Genomic DNA, 18575 nt, shown 5'->3' with positions numbered 1-18575 from the left:
AACGACGACAACTTGTCAAAATAAAAGTCCAACAATCACAAAGCAACATTGCCGTTCTTCTCTCCAGCCTTTGTAAATATTTCATGAATATCTTATGAAGTCTACATCAATCTCCTTTACTATACAAGTTATGAAGTATTCATAATCACTGAATTTAACACTGGGAGGTAAAACTAGCTGGTCTGTGGTCCCCATTAGACACTGCTGTATGTAGCTGGTCTGTGGTCCCCATAAGACACTGCTGTATGGGGGTAAACTATTTGAAGTTAGTCACTGCACATTGAAGCCTGCAAAAGGTGTGAGTTTTGCTGCCTGTTGAATATGAAACACACAACCCCACACACAGTTCTCTTTGTGTTTATGTTGTGTGTGTGCATGTGTGTGAACAAGAAAAAGATGTGTGATGAGAAATACTTAACAAGGTGAGAAGTGTGTGTGTGTGTGTGTGGTTAACTGTTTGTGTCTGTTTGTGGTTAACTGTCTATAGTGTTAAAAGCTGTGTAGCCTATAAGGTGAGATGCGTGGTGTGTGTGTGAGACAGTTTTGTTCGGCCGTGAAGAATGTTGGTGTTTCTGCTTCTCTCTCATCTATCCCTCTCAGGTAAAAGTACAAGTTTCTTTATTTAGAGAGTTTGGTTCCAAAACGCCATGTCCTCCATTTTAATGAATTTTCATAAATATGTTTTTACATTTTGCTTTCCAAGTAATTTCAGTAGAAATGTAATAGAGTATTGTTGTTGATTTATCTTTACTCAGTCAAAACAGTACATTTGTGCATTTAGCCTGTTTCATATACCATAGTCAAAAATTCAGCAACAACATGTGCATGACTGATCTTCTCTGTGACTGATGTATGATATGTGGATTACCAGGTGCCGTGCAGAGTGGCATCTTTGGGGGTGGTGAGGCCAAGCCCCACTCCAGACCCTACATGGCCTCACTGCAGATTGGAAGAAGTCACTCATGTGGGGGAGTGCTGATCAGGGAGGACTTTGTGCTGACTGCTGCACACTGTCTTAACCCCAGGTGCGACTGTGCTTGTGTGTGTGCATGTGTCTATTTCTATAAATAACTGAATTATTATTATTATAGTTATTATTATTATTATTAGTAGTAGTGGTGATGGTAGTAGTGGTAGTAAGCATTGTACAAAGGCAGCAAAATTAAACAGACAGTGAAAGTAATACATTTTCAAAGTAAAATTAAATGATTAGATTAATAACATTAACGCAAAACTTGATCTGGATGTTGGATCCTTACATAGACATGTGGTTTTATGTGTGTGTTAGACTATTAACAGTAGTGCTGTGGAAAGTTTGGTAGTGACCATTATTGAATTGCTCGGTTTTAGGGGGTTTGCCCTAAAATGAACAACCCATGACTGATTGGACTCTGTAATAATACTGTCTTATGCATGTCTTAGTGTTCGCCTAGACAGTGTAGTGCTGGGTGCCCACAACATCGGTAAAAAGGAGAAGAGCCAACAGCGTATTGGCATCTCTGAGTTCATCCCTCACCCAAACTACCCCAAGAAGAAGCTTAGTGATGACGACCCCAGGGCTTTCCATCATGACATCATGCTGCTGAAGGTGAATCCCTCTTTTAGTCAAAGTCAAAGTCAAGTCAAAGTCAAAGTCAGCTTTATTGTCAATTTCTTCACATGTTCCAGACATACAAAGAGATCGAAATTACGTTTCTCACTATCCCACGGTGAAGACAAGACATATTTTACCAATTTAAGTCCACAGACAAACATAACATTCAAGTAAACAAAAAAGTAAGTAAATAAGTAAATAAGAGGGCACATATAATAATGAAAAAATAGAGCAGCAAAATTTGGTTGAAATTGTGCATAGGCAGTCAATAAAATACTAGTGCAAAAGTCAGGCCAATAAAGGCTTGGGTAGTTCTGTTTGACCTAAGTAATAAAGAAAGTGGCATAGTGGTGCAAGTTATGTAAAGCAGCAGAAGTGTTGTGTTTTCAGGACAACAACACCAAGTTGTAAAAAGTGTACAACAAGTGTTACAAGTGTGCAAGTGGAGTAGTGCAGGCTGACCATTGTGGGGTCCAATGTCCAGGATGTTATGTAGCTGGAGGGGAGAGGGGGAGAGGAGAGAGAGTTCAGCATCCCTTACAGCTTGGTGTTGGTGAGGTCTGTTGTGCAGGAGCCGCGACTTCTGTACCTCTTCCCAGAGGGCAGTAGATCAAACAGATTGTGGCTGAGGGGGTGACTTTGCATCACTCACATTTTGGTCGCCTTCTTGTGAGGTGGGTGGTGTAAATGTCCTTCAGGGGAGGGAGTGAAGCACCAATGATCCTTCCAGCTGTGTTCACTATCGCTGCAGGGCTTTCCTGTTGTATTCAGTGCAGCTTCCCCACACAGCTGATACAGCTGGAGAGGATGCTCTCAATGGTGCCTCGGTAGAATGTGGTCATGATGGCTGGTGGAGCACTTGCTGGCCTGAGTTTCCTTAGGAAGTACAGGCGGCGCTGAGCTCTTTCGCCAGTGATGCAGTGTTGGTCCAGGAGGTCTTCACTGATGTGCACCCCAGGAATTTGGTGCTGCTGGCTCTCTCCACCACAGCACCGTCGATGGTCAGTGGCAGGTGTTGGGTGTGACCTCTCCGAAGTCAACAACAATCTCTTTGGTCTTGCTGACGTTCAGCAGGAGGTTGTTGTCCCTGCACCACGTGGTCAGATGGTCGGCCTCCAACCTGTATTGAGTCTCGTCGCCCCTTGGTGATGAGACCCACCAGAGTTGTGTCGTCAGCAAATTTCACTATGTGATAGTTGCTGTAGGTTACAGTGCAGTCATCGTCAGCAGGGTGAAGAGCAGCGGACTGAGCACGCAGCCTTGGGGGCCCCTGTGCTCAGTGTGATGCTGCTTGAGGTATTGTTGCCAACACGCATTACTTGGGGCCTCTGACAGAGGAAGTCCAGTAGCCAGTTGCAGAGGTAGGTACTGAGTCCCAGTTTGTCAAGTTTGCAGATGAGTTGTTGTGGTATTATGGTGTTGAATGCAGAACTGAAGTCTATAAACATGACACATGTGTGATTGGGAGATGATAGAAGGCAAAGAGTTATCAAGAAGGCAACATAACATATCACATCCACTATAGGCATGTCTGATTGATTGACAGCTTGTTACAGCATGATACACATCTGTTTTGACAAGTGTTAACCCACAGGCTAGATTGTGGTGATATACATGACCACTCATGTTTAAAAAAGTAAAGACGTAATGAAAGCATGAAATGTAGTCAGGATAAGTGTGATGGCAAGATATACAGTATATGTGTAAAGCAGAGTAATGTGATATAATCCAAATAAAGACAAAGCCAACACATGCTGAGAAGGAGAGAGCTGGAAACGATGGGTTAGTTTCTCCTCAGCACCAGTCTCTGAGATCAGCCCGGAGTGGAGTCATCCGCTCTTTGTGTTATTTGTTCAACAGGTGTACACACTGAATAGGTGCTGATTGATAGCATGTGCTATTTACATTGCAGCTGCAGACCAAGGCTAAACTGAAGAAGAAAAAAGTTGAGGTGCTGCAGCTCCCTGACAAAGTGGGTGAGAAGATCCCGGCAGGCGTGCAGTGTGAGGTGGCAGGATGGGGGAGAAGATGCTTTGGGAAGCCAGCAGAGAGTGTCCTGTATGAAGCTAAAGTCAAGCTGGAACAACCAGCAAAGTGCGAAAACAAATGGGAGGAGTATTATGACCAGGCCCAGATGACCTGCAGTGTCTCTGACGGCAAAGAGGGATTCTGTCAGGTAAGTCAGCACCCATCTCTACCTGGTCACAAGAGCAGGAATAAATCTAGAACACAGGTGTCAGATGTCAGCTAAAATGGCGGTGATGCACTCACTGTTTTTGTCAGGGGTTACAAAGAATGAAAATGAAAACGAACAAAAGGTTTGGATAAACGTATGACCAAAACCAGGAAAAAAACTTGTTCCAGAGTTTTTTTTTTTTCAATTTTAGATAGCCGGTTAATATTATTTTTTTATTGTCAGTGTCTCCCCTGTAGACTACAGTTGTATAATAGGTTAGAACCACTTTTTCCAAGTATGTTTAATTTTAGGAAACATTGTGTGAAAATTCATACCAGAGACACCACAAAAAGTTCCAGGCCTAGTGTCATGCAGTTGGTAGCACCACACATAGGTTATGCTATTAGAGAGCTTAAGGACATTTGCTATGTCTGAAGTTAGGCTATCAGACATGTTGGAAGAGCAAATATTATAGAGGCTAATTGCCGACTTCAAATCTCACCCCATGCCTGCAGGCACAGTGCTTTAAACAGTTAACCTTGATGTCTAATGTGCTTTGATTTAAGCATTAAGGCTGTTGTGCAGGAAAAAAAAAAACATATGGTATTGTTTCACCTGCCATATAATCCATTCGTAAAGGCAATTTTTATTTTTAAAGGAATGTTGTTAAATCACAAATCGCAAATCAGGCTTCTCGGCCAAGTATACTTGCATACACAAGGATTTTGGTCTCTGCATTTATCCCATCCGTGAATTAGTGAACACACAGAGCACACAGTGAACACACAGTGAGGTGACACACACACTAACCCGGAGCAGTGAGCTGCCTTGCTACAGCGGCACTCGGGGAGTGCCTGGTCGTTACCATCCTACGTACTTCCGCCCAAAATCTGATTTCGGTCTCGCATGTAGTCTGGCCCATCCCACATTATATGGCTCGCCTGTAGCCGAGCCATTCAGCGAACAGTTGAGTGAAGACGCGGAACTTGCCTGCCGAGTTGCTTGTAGTCCAGCGAAGCTTGTAGTTCAACAGCATAGCAACAATGGCGACGGAGGAAGAGACGCTAGAGGCTATCCGCGAAGTTGTCTCAACTCTCGAGAGCATCACGCAATTAAAGCAAGAACAAGAGGCTTGTCTTGTCCATGTTATAAATGGCAAGGACGTCGCAGCTCTCCTTCCAACTGGCTTTGGGAGAAGTTTGATTGATCAGATGGTTCCGTGAGTAATGGAGAGACTGGGGAGACCGAATGCTGTGGCTGTTGTTGTGTGTCCCCTCGTAGCCCTTATGGAAGACCAGGAGGCCGGGACACTTGGATTACGGAGATAGATTCCTATTACATTGTGCCAGACTGTATGACGAAGAGAAACGTAGTCAGGACCAGGCTACTTATAAGCATCAATAATGTATCAGTAATATAAAACCTGTAACTACATGTTAAAATGTTTTACCCCCTTGTGTCAGAGAGCACTGTCTCCTGATTGGCTTGTCCCTTGTTCCGTTTGTTGCCAGGGTGATTCTGGAGGTCCTCTCATCTGTGGAAAGGGTAAGGCCAAGATCCTGTATGGACTGACCGCCTACAACGAAGAGCCGTGTGACACCACAGATAAACCAGAAGTCTACATGAAAGTGCCCCATTACCTGCCCTGGATCAAAAATGTTCTCAGTGCGAATGATGCTCTGCAGACAAAAACTTAATATTATTTAAGCATAATATTCATGATTGACTTAGATATTCCAAACACTCCTTGTTGACCTGCCTGTTGGATGCTGATATCCATCTATTCGGTTATCCATTCCTTATCAGTATAAAGCTAGCCATTACATACAATATGACATGAACCAAACGAATAAAGAAATGAACCAAGTCAATAAAGCACTCAGAGTCTGAAGCAGCCTGCTGCAAGTTTCTTTACTGCGCTTCAGATTAAACACCAGAATCATACATAGAAACACATTATGTTTGCTAAAGTAGCAAAGAGTCCAGTACTTCTTAGTTACACACGGCAAGGTAAACAAAGTCGTCAATGAGACAGAGTAGCCATGAGTCCAGTCATGATGACATAGATGACAACACTTCACATTGGGTGGGTGGGTGTTTGTGTGTGTATGTGTGTAAGAGATATCAGTGGAAGAATGAAGATTAATGTGTGAGTGAGTGTGTGTGTGTGTGTGTGTGTGTGTGTGTGTGTGTGAAGACGCTTTCTGTAGTATGTTTTGAGCAGTCTGAATCACTCTCTTATTCAGTAAGTGTATTAGTTTTCATTTAGCAAGGCGAGTTTTCTTCATATAGCCATTTCACATAGAGCACATGCAATGTGTGCATGATGCAATAAGAGAGAAAAAAAAGAAAGAGAGAGAGAGAGAGAGAGAGAGAAAGAGAGAGAGAGAGAGAGAAAGAGAAAGAGAGAAAGAGAAGCATACTGAGAGGGGCAGAATATAGCACACACTTACCTGACTTGGGTCCTTAGTAAAATATCTCTTCTCTATAACCTGTGGGAACCAAACACATCATCATGAGGCTCTATGCTACTATGGCGACTGGTGATGCTTTTTGAGTCAAACACATCATCATGAGGCTCTATGCTACTATGGCGACTGGTGATGCTTTTTGAGTCAAACACATCATCATGAGGTTCTATGTTACTATGGCACTGGTGATGCCAATTATGAAGACTCTCATTGCAGGCCATGGCTGTGGCTTCAGGTGTGTGTGTGTGTGTGTGTGGTTTGAGATATGAGTCAGAGTATTTAGTCACCTTCGAAGAAGCGACTCGACTTGACTGCGTTGGATGAGCCAGCTGCCAGATAGTGTGGGTTAGTGCAGTCCTGTAGCAGAGAGAGAGGAAGAGACACACACACACCTCACCTGTTGGACACTATCTACATCACACACACACACACACACACACACAGATCTGACCAGGGTTCTCAATGTGGCTGGTAACTCTCTAAAGTTACTAGCCAATCAAAATTTCTACTAGTCAATTTTTTTCCGGTGAAAATAAGAGAATTATGAGATGAGTGTCACTAAATGCATTTGATCTTTATTAACATTGTTGGCATGGACACACTATCTACATCTATTTCTCTATCGATATCCTCATCCGCTACTCCATTCCTCTTCTCGCCCCCATAAGTCTGTCCCAACCACCGCCGCATTTAGTTTAATCTTAACTTAATAAAAAGGAGATATCAATTATCATCAACAATGACAAGCCAGCTGGAAGCTGCTACTGGTTTTCTCTCCCTCTCACGTGTGCTCAGACACGTTCTCAATTAAATGCAGTAGCATAGGGCCTACGTTCAAGTTGAATCTTTATAGAGAGGACCCGAAAAGTATCATCTTTATGTAACATGCTGTTGGTGCATGTTTACATTGTATACTTTCTCTAACAAGAGTGAAAAACAGTTTGCAGCTATACCTACTATTTATTGGCTAAATTCCCTCCTCTGTCTCTATGCACAGTGTGTGATGCGTGTGGTGGTGGTGATCACTTGATCAGGCAACTTTTTAAAGCTTCTCACGTTCCTCTCTGTCTTCAGCTATAGACAATAAAATAAGCGATCCTGCTGCTTCAGGTTTTGCGGCCTCCGCTACATGACATCAGCCTCTCACAAAGGAAATAGGCTAGGTAAACACAATGCGTTAATCAGGGTTCTAAATTAACACCCGCCAACCCGCCAAATGCGGGTTTTATTAAAAAAAATTACATTTTATTAAAATTTTAATTTTAATAAAATAATATTTCGTAACGTGTTATGTATTTGTGTTATGTACATGTGTTATGTACTTTTTACTTTACTTTACTGGCTAACTCCCTCCTCGTTCAGTCTATGCTCCCTGCTCTGGCTCCGTTCGTTCTTCTAATTCCTTGGAATTTTTTCTGTTTTCTGGTAGACGCTCCGTTCGTTTCAGTCTCTCTCGCTGGTTTTTACTGCAAACTGCGCGCAGTCAATGGGCGTATGAAACGTCATCACGTAGCATTACGGCACAGTGGTCATGGGAAATGTAGGAAGTACTGCCAGGGGGATATATGACCGAGAGCACGTATTGCCTCATGCATCACCACCAGCCAAACTGGCTAGTAAGTTTTTATTAAATTAATTTTAACCCGTATTTGGCGGGTTGGCGGGTGTTAATTTAGAACCCTGGATCTGACCCGTTGGAGACGATGACACCAGTGGGCGAAGAGTCTGAGAGGACTTCTTATTGGTCAGGTCATAGACCAGGATAATGTTCTCACACACATACACACACTCTCTATCTAGTTGCTAGGTTACGGGGACGCTAGCGAGACACGCCGCTCTGTCTGGCATCATGTTTTTGTTTGTTTTTATGTAATGTTCTGCTTATTTTTTTTTTATTTTTTGTCTAGTTAAATGTATTCTCTCTTTATTTGCGTTATTTTTGGGTAGTTTTTGTGTTATTCTTAGTCCTTTGCTGACAAGTCTGTTAACTTAACGTTAAAGTCCATTGGGCTGAGGACCTAGCCATGGCTAACGTTGGCGTTGGCTTTTGTCCTGGGCCTCTGGTGTAGGCTACTTCATCCGTGAACGGCGCTGCGCTTCGGAAAGGGATTTCTCCGTTGCCGCGACCACTGGATTGACCTGCGAGCTGCCATGCTCTGCTGCCTGGAGTCTGGATTGAGTAGGCTAACGTTAACGTTAAGGACATTTGAAGAACTCTGACGACAGCGATCTCACTGAACAACAAACGGTCGCTGTCAATGTTCACCGAGTTGCTGATCTGTAGGATCACCTACGACCTCAGACTGTTCATTGCTTCCAGTGCTCTCCAGACTGCCAGGAAAACGTTAAATCCTCTGGGTTGGACACAGCTGTGCGCCTTCATCATTGCCCTTGGAATGATGTTTAAGATGCAACCAACTGGACTAAGTTAACATGAGTTTTCTTTTTAAAATGTCTTAATTATTTATTTTATTATTTGTTTTTGTTTGTTATCCGTCTTGAATGTTTCACATGTTGTATGTTTCACGTGTGACGGGTACGCTGGCGATTACGCCGCTCTGTTAGGCATTTTTGTTATTTGTTTGTTTGGGTCTTGTGTGTTGCACTTTTGTTGCACTTTGTGCATAGAAAAAAATGCTCTTCATGTTTGTCTGTAAGCACTTTGTGCTCAATGCTTGAAAAGTGCTATAAATAAATATTAATGATAAATATATATTATTATTATTATTATCTATTACACACACACACACACCTCACCTGTTGGACAATATCGCACAAAACCACACCACACCCGTTGGGCACTATCACACACACATACGCACGCACACACAAAATCAACTGATTCAATGCCCGGGTCTGATTTTTGCTGATTTTGAGTCCAGGAAGTCAGGACCAAAATGCATATTAATGATAAAAGGCTTACTGCATATAAACCCATTTGTTTTGAAGCATTATATATTGGTCTCAAATGAAACGTCCTGATATTGACTACAATAAATATTGAATAATTACACAACAATTGACTTTTTTTGCAAATTCATATTGCTTCAATTGGTGTATATAAGATCAGACATTTTGACATAGTAAGATCAATTTGATCATGTAACACACTATACATATTCCAATGTATTGATTCACGTCATCTTCTGATCGATCAGTGACGTTTTGCACCATTAGTGGCAAGATAAAATGAGGAAAATTAAGATGGCAGGATGGTCTTGCTGCTATTTTGACACAAACTGAAACACACACACACTCAGAAAGCTACAACAGCCCATCTCTTGTCTCATATCTGCAGGTATTTTAGCTCGCAACAACTTCTGACAGACACACAGATACTATGCTACTTGTATCAGACACACAGACACTATGCTACTTTATCAGACACACAGATGCTATGCTAACTTGTGTCGGATACAGATATGCTAATTGTGTCAGACACACAGATATGCTACTTGTATCAGACACACAGATATGCTACTTGTATCAGACACACAGAATCTATGCTAACTTCTAACAGATTTACACTATGCTAAATGTATTGCTACGATATGAGAAGAAGTAAGTCCAGTTTGTGCTGTGGTCTTATTACCGCTCACTGGTGCTGCTGGGCCATCTGAACACTACCCTACTCATCTGCAAAGTTTGTCCCCCCACAGCAGTTTCCTGTGTGTGTGTGTGTGTGTGTGTGTGTAAGACTGAAATAAAACAGGGGGGAGGGGGTGGTACAAAGTTGAGAGGAAAGATTTAGCAAGGTGACAATGCGTGTGGGTGGGGAGGTTGATTGAGTGGTTTAGTGTGTGTCTGTTGGGTGCCATGCGTAGTGTGTGTGAGTCTTTCTCAGCGGTGAAGAATGCTGTTGCTTCTACTTCTCTCTCATCTCTCATTCTCAGGTAATAGTCGTGAACTAATTATCATTTGATCTCATGTTAATCTCAGGTAAGGTTATAGTTGTGAATTCATTATCATTTGATCTCATGTTAATCTCAGGTAAGGTAATAGTTGTGAATTCATTATCATTTGATCTCATGTTAATCTCAGGTAAGGTAATAGTTGTGAATTCATTATAATTTGATCTCATATTAGGTAAGGTTATAGTTGTGAGTTCATTATAATTTGATGTCATGTTAATCTCAGGTAAGGTTATAGTTGTGAGTTCATTATAATTTGATCTCATATTAATCTCAAGTAAGGTAATAGTTGTGAATGAATTATCATTTGATCTAACATGGAAATGATATGCACTGGCATAATGCTGATGATCTGTGAATGATTGTGAACTATCAGGTGCTGTGCAGAGTGGCATCTTTGGTGGTCGTATGGCCAAGCCCCACTCCAGACCCTACATGGCCTCACTGCAGAATGGAGGACAACACGTATGTGGAGGGGTGCTGATCAGCAAGGACTTTGTACTGACTGCTGCACACTGTCTTAATTACAGGTTTGACCATGCTTGTGTGTCTGTGTGTGTGTGTGTGTGTGTGTGTGTCTGTCTGTCTGTCTGTCTGTGTGTGTGTGTGTGTGTGTGTGTAAAAGGAAGGCACATGGGGTACCAAAAATGTGTTTTCTATGTTCTCATGTATTAATGAACCACACATAGTGTCTCTTGTGTCCTAGGATACAAGGATACAAGGAAGTTTATTGTCACATGCATATAGTTACTGGAAGTAAGAAATGCAGTGAAATTATGTCTGGTATCAGCCTATTTGTGCAAAGTGTGTGTGGGGGGGGGTAAAGTGCAGTAGAAGAGGGGTTTAGTAGATTAAGTGGTAAGGGCTGCATAAGAAAGGTGGAGGAGGATTGGAATTGGGGGGACCAAGGAGCACCCAAGAGCAACAGGGGCAAGGAAAAACTCCCTTACCAAGGAAGAAACCTTGGGCAGATCCACGGCTCAAGGGGCTAACCCAACTGCCAGGGGTCTTGGTGTGTGTGTTGGGGGGATGACAGGGGAGATGGGATAGTGTGCTGTGTGGGGAGAGGGCAGTGTGCAATATGTGTGTTGGAGAAGCTTCCTCATGAGACAATGTGCTGTGTATGTAGGGGAGGGGGGGGGCAGTGTACTGCAAGTATGGTGACACATAGTGTCTCTTGTGTCCTATTGAAGTTAGTTACTGCAGACACACTGGCAAGGGAGCTAAAACATCTCTCACTAGCACGTCTCTTGAGGTCGCTGGGAGGGAGGTTTACCATAGCGTACAGTACATACTGCACAGCTACATACCAGCTGGATACCGTTACAGTAGCATGTAGCACATCAGATGTTTTCTCTGTGTTTTAGGCCATTAACAGTAGTGCTGGGAGCCCACAACATCAGTAAGAAGGAGTACACACATCAACAGCACATTGGTATCTGTGTCTACATCCCTCACCCAAACTACCCTGAAGAAAAGCTTCCCAATACCGACCCCAGGACTCGAGAACACGACATCATGCTGCTGAAGGTGAATCACTTTCTTCCATATGAGAAGTAACACTGACATCATGGCCTGATATCTGTTGAATGTTAACCTCGACACGATACATCACACCGATGACTTACTGCACTTCTTTTTCTATTATGAATAACATTGGATCGAACATCACCCTTTCGATGTGAATTAGTTCCTCTCGTATGAGAAACCCCACTGACATGCTAGATAGAGCTGATGGGCTCAAATATGGTCGCTGACTCTGTATCAGGGTGTGCTCACTGCTTTGAGGGTGTGTGTGTGTGTGTGTGTTTGAATGGGTGTACACTGTGTGTGTGTGGATCTGTTGTACACTACCCCCGGATGGGTAAAATGCAGAACAAATTCCTTGTACATGCAGGTATACTTGGCCGCATTGAATCTAATGTAATCTAATCTAATATTACTCCACTAAGTGGTGATTTTCCCCCCAAACGCCAAAACATTTCATATTAGCTAAATTAGCTTGCAAACAAGCACACTTTGCCAAATCAGTGTAACATATAAATAGTTGACATTACTTGTGTAAAATATTTGGGGATGTAGGTTCATATATGTATAAAATTGACCAAGGCTAATTGGAGTCTCCAAACTCCAGAGTTCTTGCAAGAGTACACTTTGAATTGTCTCTGCGAGACACTCTGGCAATGAGTACCGTATTTTCCGGACTATAAGTCGCACCAGAGTATAAGTCGCACCAGTCAAAAAATGGTGTCATGAAGAGGAAAAAAACATATATATAAATATGTGTTGCAACTGAGTCGCAGGACCAGCCAAACTATGAAAAAAAGTGTGATTTATAGTCTGGAAAATACGGTAATGATGCATGTTACTTTTGCCACTTGTATTACGGGGAGCCAATCACATCGGTGTATCTGATATAGGCGGGCCAGAGGTGATCTAAACAGATGACAGTTGTAGTGTTATCCAATTGCGTCGAAGTCTGGAATCAGTCAGTAAACGTTGGTCGTATTGTGTTTTCCAATTGCGTGCAGTGAGATTTTCAAATGCACACTTGGTGCCGCCCCTTGAGTTGGGCCATTACATTATTCGTGGCCAGACCCTTATATTAATCTTTCTAGATTACCAGTAGCTGGAATCTCCAGGCTATTGGAGTCTGCTTGGGCGGAGTTCTTCGCCTCTCGCCCTCGTCCAATAACTCCGTATGACAGGACACCTCGGCGGCCGTTATCCCTTACGTGTTATTCCAACAATACAAGTTTGATTTTGTCCGGTTTCAGTCGGACCATCACAAATCAAAGAAGTGTAAATATACTGTCTGTGAACTGTATACTCCTCAGCTGAAGACCAATGCTCAGCTGAACGAGGCTGTGAAGGTGCTGGAGCTCCCTAGGAATACTGAGAAGATCCCACAAGGTGCGATGTGTGAGGTAGCTGGGTGGGGGGTCAGAGTCCCTGGACAAGGAGCAGAGAGTGTCCTGTATGAATCTACAGTCACGCTGGACGATGTCAAGAAATGCAAAAGGGCATGGAAGAAGTACTTTAACCCCTTCCAGATGACCTGCAGCAAATCAGATGGAAAAGATGGAGTCTGTCAGGTAATATGACATATAAGTATAAATATCCTCTAAATCCGTCTGACCACTTTTCTTTTAAATGAGCGTAGGTTTGTTTTTGCCTACAAATCGATATTTCAGACCAGGAAGTACGACAGAGTATTAGGGACACACATGAAGAAAAAAAAATGTTTTGCCTTGACGAGATTAAACTTGACATTTCGAGAATAAAGTTGAAATATCATGTCGACTTTAATCTCAACGTGTCGACATTAAACTCAACATTTTGAGAATAAAGTTAGTTTGGAGAGAGAACGACCGCTCGAGACGATTGAAAGGGAGGACGAATGAAACATTGCAGTTTTCTTCGAGTGCAACAATTATTAGACATAGACATAGGCTTACATCATGTGGACAAAACATAGAACATATTAACCTCCGTTGCTCAGCCAAATACTTTCCTGTTATCAAGGAGTTGCAGGCGATAAATGCGATGGTCAAAAGTAAACGTCATTAGTGGTTTATTTATTTATTGTAGGCCTATTATTAAAGAGTGTTTTTCATCTAAAGGTTCAACTTCATGCTTATGCACTAGACTAGGTCTCCCCAATCCCAGACTTTCACATTGCATGTTTGTTTGTAATGGATGCAAAACAGCCTATGCTGAATGTCTATGGAGGGACGAATGAAGCTGTCCTCCCGACCAGGCAACCCCATTCTAAGTAAATGCACACATATTTCCTCACGGGATCAAAAGAGCTTATAGGCCTATATACTTATACATATCTGTGTTTATAGCCTCATATGCAGGTGAGACATGGAAAAGTTTTAGAAAAATGAGTTCCGTGTTAACCTATGGAGAATGACGGCCAATGGGTCATGAAGGGCAGTTATTTGGATGTGCGGTGGCCTTACCCACGTAAAACAGAGTGAAATAACATGTTGTAGCCTACTATAGAAACATGATATCATTGGAAACATGTATTATTCTAGCTATATAATAGTGCATGGTATAACCGCGAGATACAGCGCTTCACGATGACGGCAATGAGTTAACAGAAGACGCTATCTGAATATCTGCAATATCTGAATATCTGCAATCTAGCAATCTATCTGAAATAACATCTATTATTAAGTAGGCTTATTATTCATGGCACATATTGTGTGGTAGTGTAGGCTGCATAGCTTAAACTGTAGGCTATGTTTAAACTGTATTTCGAGTTTAATGTCGAGATTAAAGTAGATATGATATTTCAATTTTATTCTCGAAATGTCGAGTTTAATGTCGACATGTCAACTTTAAAGTCAACATGTCGAGTTTAATCTCGCCATGGCAAAAATATTTATTTTTCTTCATGTGTGTCCCTAATACTCCGTCTTAAGGAAGAGAGTGGTACTTAGCGGGTTTTGAAGCTAAATTATTTGATTAATGTATACTTTGTGTGGAGAGCATTTTCTTGTCGACGATAACCATTGTTATCTAATTTTTGATGGAGGATGTTTAGACGGTTTTGCATCTGATCTCTTCATATATATATATATATATTTATTTATACTTCATTTATTTATATATATACTTCATATTCAGGCCATCTAGGGAGATTACTGTAGGCCCCAGATGGGTAAACCCGAGTTACATATACATATGTATATGTAACTTCTCATAGACCTCAGGGGCCTGTACTACGAAGGGAGCTTAACCTAGCCAGATGTAACCCAGGGTTACTTTGTTAAACCGGGGTTGACAAAACCTTGTCATAAACTATGACACTGATTAAGAAGTTGATTTGTTGAACCGGGGTTAACCTAACTGGAGTTTGTGTGCATTCTCATAAAAGGGGCGGGTTGCAGCGCAAGTCACCACTTTCAATGATGACGCGATCACCTTATTTTACGGACGAGGAATGCACAATTATTTTGACAAGTTACGAGAAATGAAAATTCACTCTACGACAAAAATCAAATACGTCGGCAGCAAACAAAGGCAAGGCTGTTGGCAACGTATTGCTGATTGGGTAGCCTAAATGCATAAAAGTAAAGTTTAATTTCCACATGTTCTTCAAATATGTGTTACGGAGGATTAATAGCTTGCGGAATGTCTGAAATGAGTTGAAATAATTAAATTGCCCATTTTGAGTTCAGAAAAAGGCCTACAGATGCAAAACAATTCAGAAGTGGGCATATAGATTAATAAAGATAATTGAATGTTTATGTCTGATTTAGTGTATGACTAATCCTGTGAAAATTTCAAATGCAACACCATTGCCAAACGCACATGGCAGCAGGTGAAAATGAAATACAAAAACATTATTTAGAATAGTAGGTTTATAGTTATAGCTATTCTTGCTCAGATGTTCAGCATCACCGATGGAATACATTAATTGTCCACGTAAGGGCATTGCTACGACGGGTGACATTAGAGACGTCTGCCTAGATCAGCTGACAAAGATAGCAAATTCCCTTGGCTGACAATCTATATCTTCATAGAGAATATCGTCCGGGTATATCAGCGGATTCTGGCGGTCTCTAAAAACCCTCGCCCTGCAAAGAAAGGCCGTCACGATTTGCGCTCCAATGTCGTATAGATCATCCAGGTATGCCGACATTGTCTCGAGTAGGGTTTAGGAGGACCACCTTTTTTTTGTATGTTGATCTTAAGGGGCCATGGCAAACCATTCCATAACCACTCATTTCATGTATAGCGCCACCTAGTTAAAAACAGAAAAGTAAAAATGAGGTGTAATCGCAGGTATCTGTGACCTAACATGGTCAAAACTGCACGAAATTGGAAGTGTAGGATCATTACAACACCCTTTGAATGCACGCCAAGTTTCGTGGAATTCCGTTCATGGGGGGGCCATACAATAAATTAATTTATGTTACTGTACACCAACTGGCCTGTAGGTGGCCGGACACAGTTTTCTGTGAATATCTCGAGAACCGTAGGGCCTAGGAGGACCACCTTTTTTTGTATGTTGGTCTTAAGGGGCCATGTCAATCCATCCCATTACCACTTATTTCATGTATAGCGCCACCTAGTTAAAAATTAAAAAGCAAAAAATTAGGTGTTTTAATCACGATATCTCTGGCTGACATGGTCAAAACTGCACAAAATTGAAAGTGTAGGATCATTATGACACCCTCCAAATGCATGCCAAGTTTCATGGACTTTCGTTCATGGGGGGCCATACAATAAATTAATTTATGTGTACATTTAGTGGACACCAACAGAGTTTTCTGTGAATATCTTGAGAACCGTAGGGCCTAGGATGACCATTTTTTTGCGTATGTTTGCCTCCAGGGGTCATGTTAACCTATTCCATATGCACACATGTGTATAAACAGATGCACACACACACACACATACATTCACAGTAATCATACGTATGACACATACTCACACAGTAGCGTGTACGCATGCATGCACATGCACACAGGCACATACACAGGCACACACACAAGCACATGCACGCACACACACACACCCCCCCACCCACACACACGTAAACATAAACATGTACACGCACACATGCACACATTTCTCAGAATTATGAACAGGCAAGATGGGGGTGGGGTTGTATAAAATGTATTTTACATGTGAAATCTATGAACTGATCATGTTTTGGTACTTGTTGTCTAGCAGATCCCAGTGAGAATTGAGTGTGCATAATGCAGTTCAGTGAGACAGTTAGAATCATATATGCCTTTCAGCGTGACTTATTTTTGTGGAAAAAATGTGCTGGACTGGGCGGCGGTCATATTTTGTACCGCTCTGTGGTACATCTAGTTTATTTTCCCATAGAAAAAAAATCTCAAGTTACTGGATCTCCTTATTTGGGCAAAGATGGCAGTTTTTTTTTGCAGACGAACTTCAGAGGTCTATAGTTGCCAAAACTTTGCCTCTAGTGGCCTATATTGGCAAACTTCTGGCAATATTTTCTAGTGAACTCATTTCACAAAAACCGTTAGCAGCGTTTTGGCAAAGCCCAGACACAATTGAGTACACCTCTCTGTTAGTGTGCACAGTCCAAGAGTAGAAAGAGGCACTGAGTACTTCCGACCAAGGATGATTTTACAGGCCGTTTCTGGATACTTTCCAATACTTCTTGTGTTCTATTTGTCATTGTTTGTTCTTGTAAATGGGTGCAAATCCAAACAGCCTTCCCACCTGCTACCGCCTAATCAGCTACCACAATAACTTGGATAAGAGTTCTCCATGTTCTTACTCTTCCTTATAATTAGAACAGGTCAAAGAATGTGTCAGAGAGCACTGCCTTCTGATTGTTCTGTTTGTTGCCAGGGTGATTCTGGAGGTCCTCTTATCTGTGCAAAGGGCAAGTCCAAGGTCCTGTATGGAGTCACAGCCTACACAGGTGCACCATGCGACACCCCAGAATACCCAGAAGTCTACACAAGAGTGCCCCACTTCCTGCCCTGGATTGAAAATGTTCTTGATGTGAATGATGCTCAGGATTGAGGGTTCCATCAGGTGTCATATGATTGAATGAAATAACATTACAGTAAATAGCTAGAGTCCTAGAACACTTGATATGACTGGAAAACAACTATCAATTTGTATTATTTGTTTCTTTTTCTATGAACTTCTTTTGTCATATAGCAGCTTGTTCTGGAGGTAATTTGTGCTGATATCTGTTCTTTCCTGTCAGTATGACGTAGCACATCAGCTCTCCAGCCTTCAGCATGACATACAATATGACATGAACCATATGAATGACAAATGAACCAAGTCAATAAAGCACTCAGAGTCTGAAGCAGTCTGCTGCATGTTTCTTTACTGCACTTCAGATGAAACAGAAACACCACCCAAATCATACATAGAGATGCATTATGTTTGCTAATGTAGCAAAGGCTCCAGTGCTTCCCAGTTACACAGGGCAAGCTAAACAAAGAGTCCAGTGCTTCCCAGTTACACAGGGCAAGGTATACAGAGTCGTCAATGGCAGACAGAGTAGCCACAAGTCCAGTCATGATGCTAACTAGATGACAACACTTCATATTGTCTGTGAGAGTGAGATATTTGTGGAGGAATAAAGATGGATGTGGTGTGTGTGTGTGTGAAAGTGAAAGGACTGCACATGGGGCACCAAAACTGTGTTTTGTATGTTTCTATTAATGAACAACACACCAGATTACACATGAGCATCTCCATGCCTACGAATTTTTGGATGTAAGATGACAACAGTGGTAACCATCCCGATCGACTCCTGGCAGCGAGAGGCCTGTGATATCAATCAACGCACTCCATTGGTCCTGATTGAGGAAAGTGAGAAATCATACTATTTATGAATGAGTGGGCTCTGACGTGTGTTGGTTTAGAACAGATTACCCTTCCCCTGTCTCGCAGCCAGT

The 18575-nt window shown here is 42.0% G+C and overlaps 2 protein-coding genes across 2 annotated transcripts; both read left to right on the top strand.

Annotated features, from left to right (window-relative positions):
* Window positions 1–532: 532 nt before the first annotated feature.
* On the top strand, window positions 533–5647 carry LOC125291727 (mast cell protease 1A-like). Its single transcript, XM_048238579.1, has 5 exons — window positions 533–600; window positions 872–1025; window positions 1423–1588; window positions 3507–3770; window positions 5282–5647. The coding sequence occupies exons 1-5, from the start codon at window positions 561–563 to the stop codon at window positions 5465–5467; spliced, it is 810 nt and encodes a 269-aa protein (XP_048094536.1). The 5' UTR covers window positions 533–560; the 3' UTR covers window positions 5468–5647.
* Window positions 5648–10064: 4417 nt separating this feature from the next.
* On the top strand, window positions 10065–17943 carry LOC125291728 (mast cell protease 1A-like). The gene is made up of 5 exons (XM_048238580.1): window positions 10065–10134; window positions 10529–10682; window positions 11520–11682; window positions 12990–13247; window positions 17506–17943. The coding sequence occupies exons 1-5, from the start codon at window positions 10095–10097 to the stop codon at window positions 17680–17682; spliced, it is 792 nt and encodes a 263-aa protein (XP_048094537.1). The 5' UTR covers window positions 10065–10094; the 3' UTR covers window positions 17683–17943.
* The last annotated feature ends 632 nt before the right edge of the window (window positions 17944–18575 follow it).

The sequence above is a fragment of the Alosa alosa genome, chromosome 3, assembly GCF_017589495.1.
Source record: "Alosa alosa isolate M-15738 ecotype Scorff River chromosome 3, AALO_Geno_1.1, whole genome shotgun sequence".
NCBI classification, from domain to species: Eukaryota; Metazoa; Chordata; class Actinopteri; order Clupeiformes; family Clupeidae; genus Alosa; species Alosa alosa.
The sequence above is the reverse complement of the archived record's forward strand: the minus strand, read 5'-3'. Positions and strand labels throughout refer to the sequence as shown.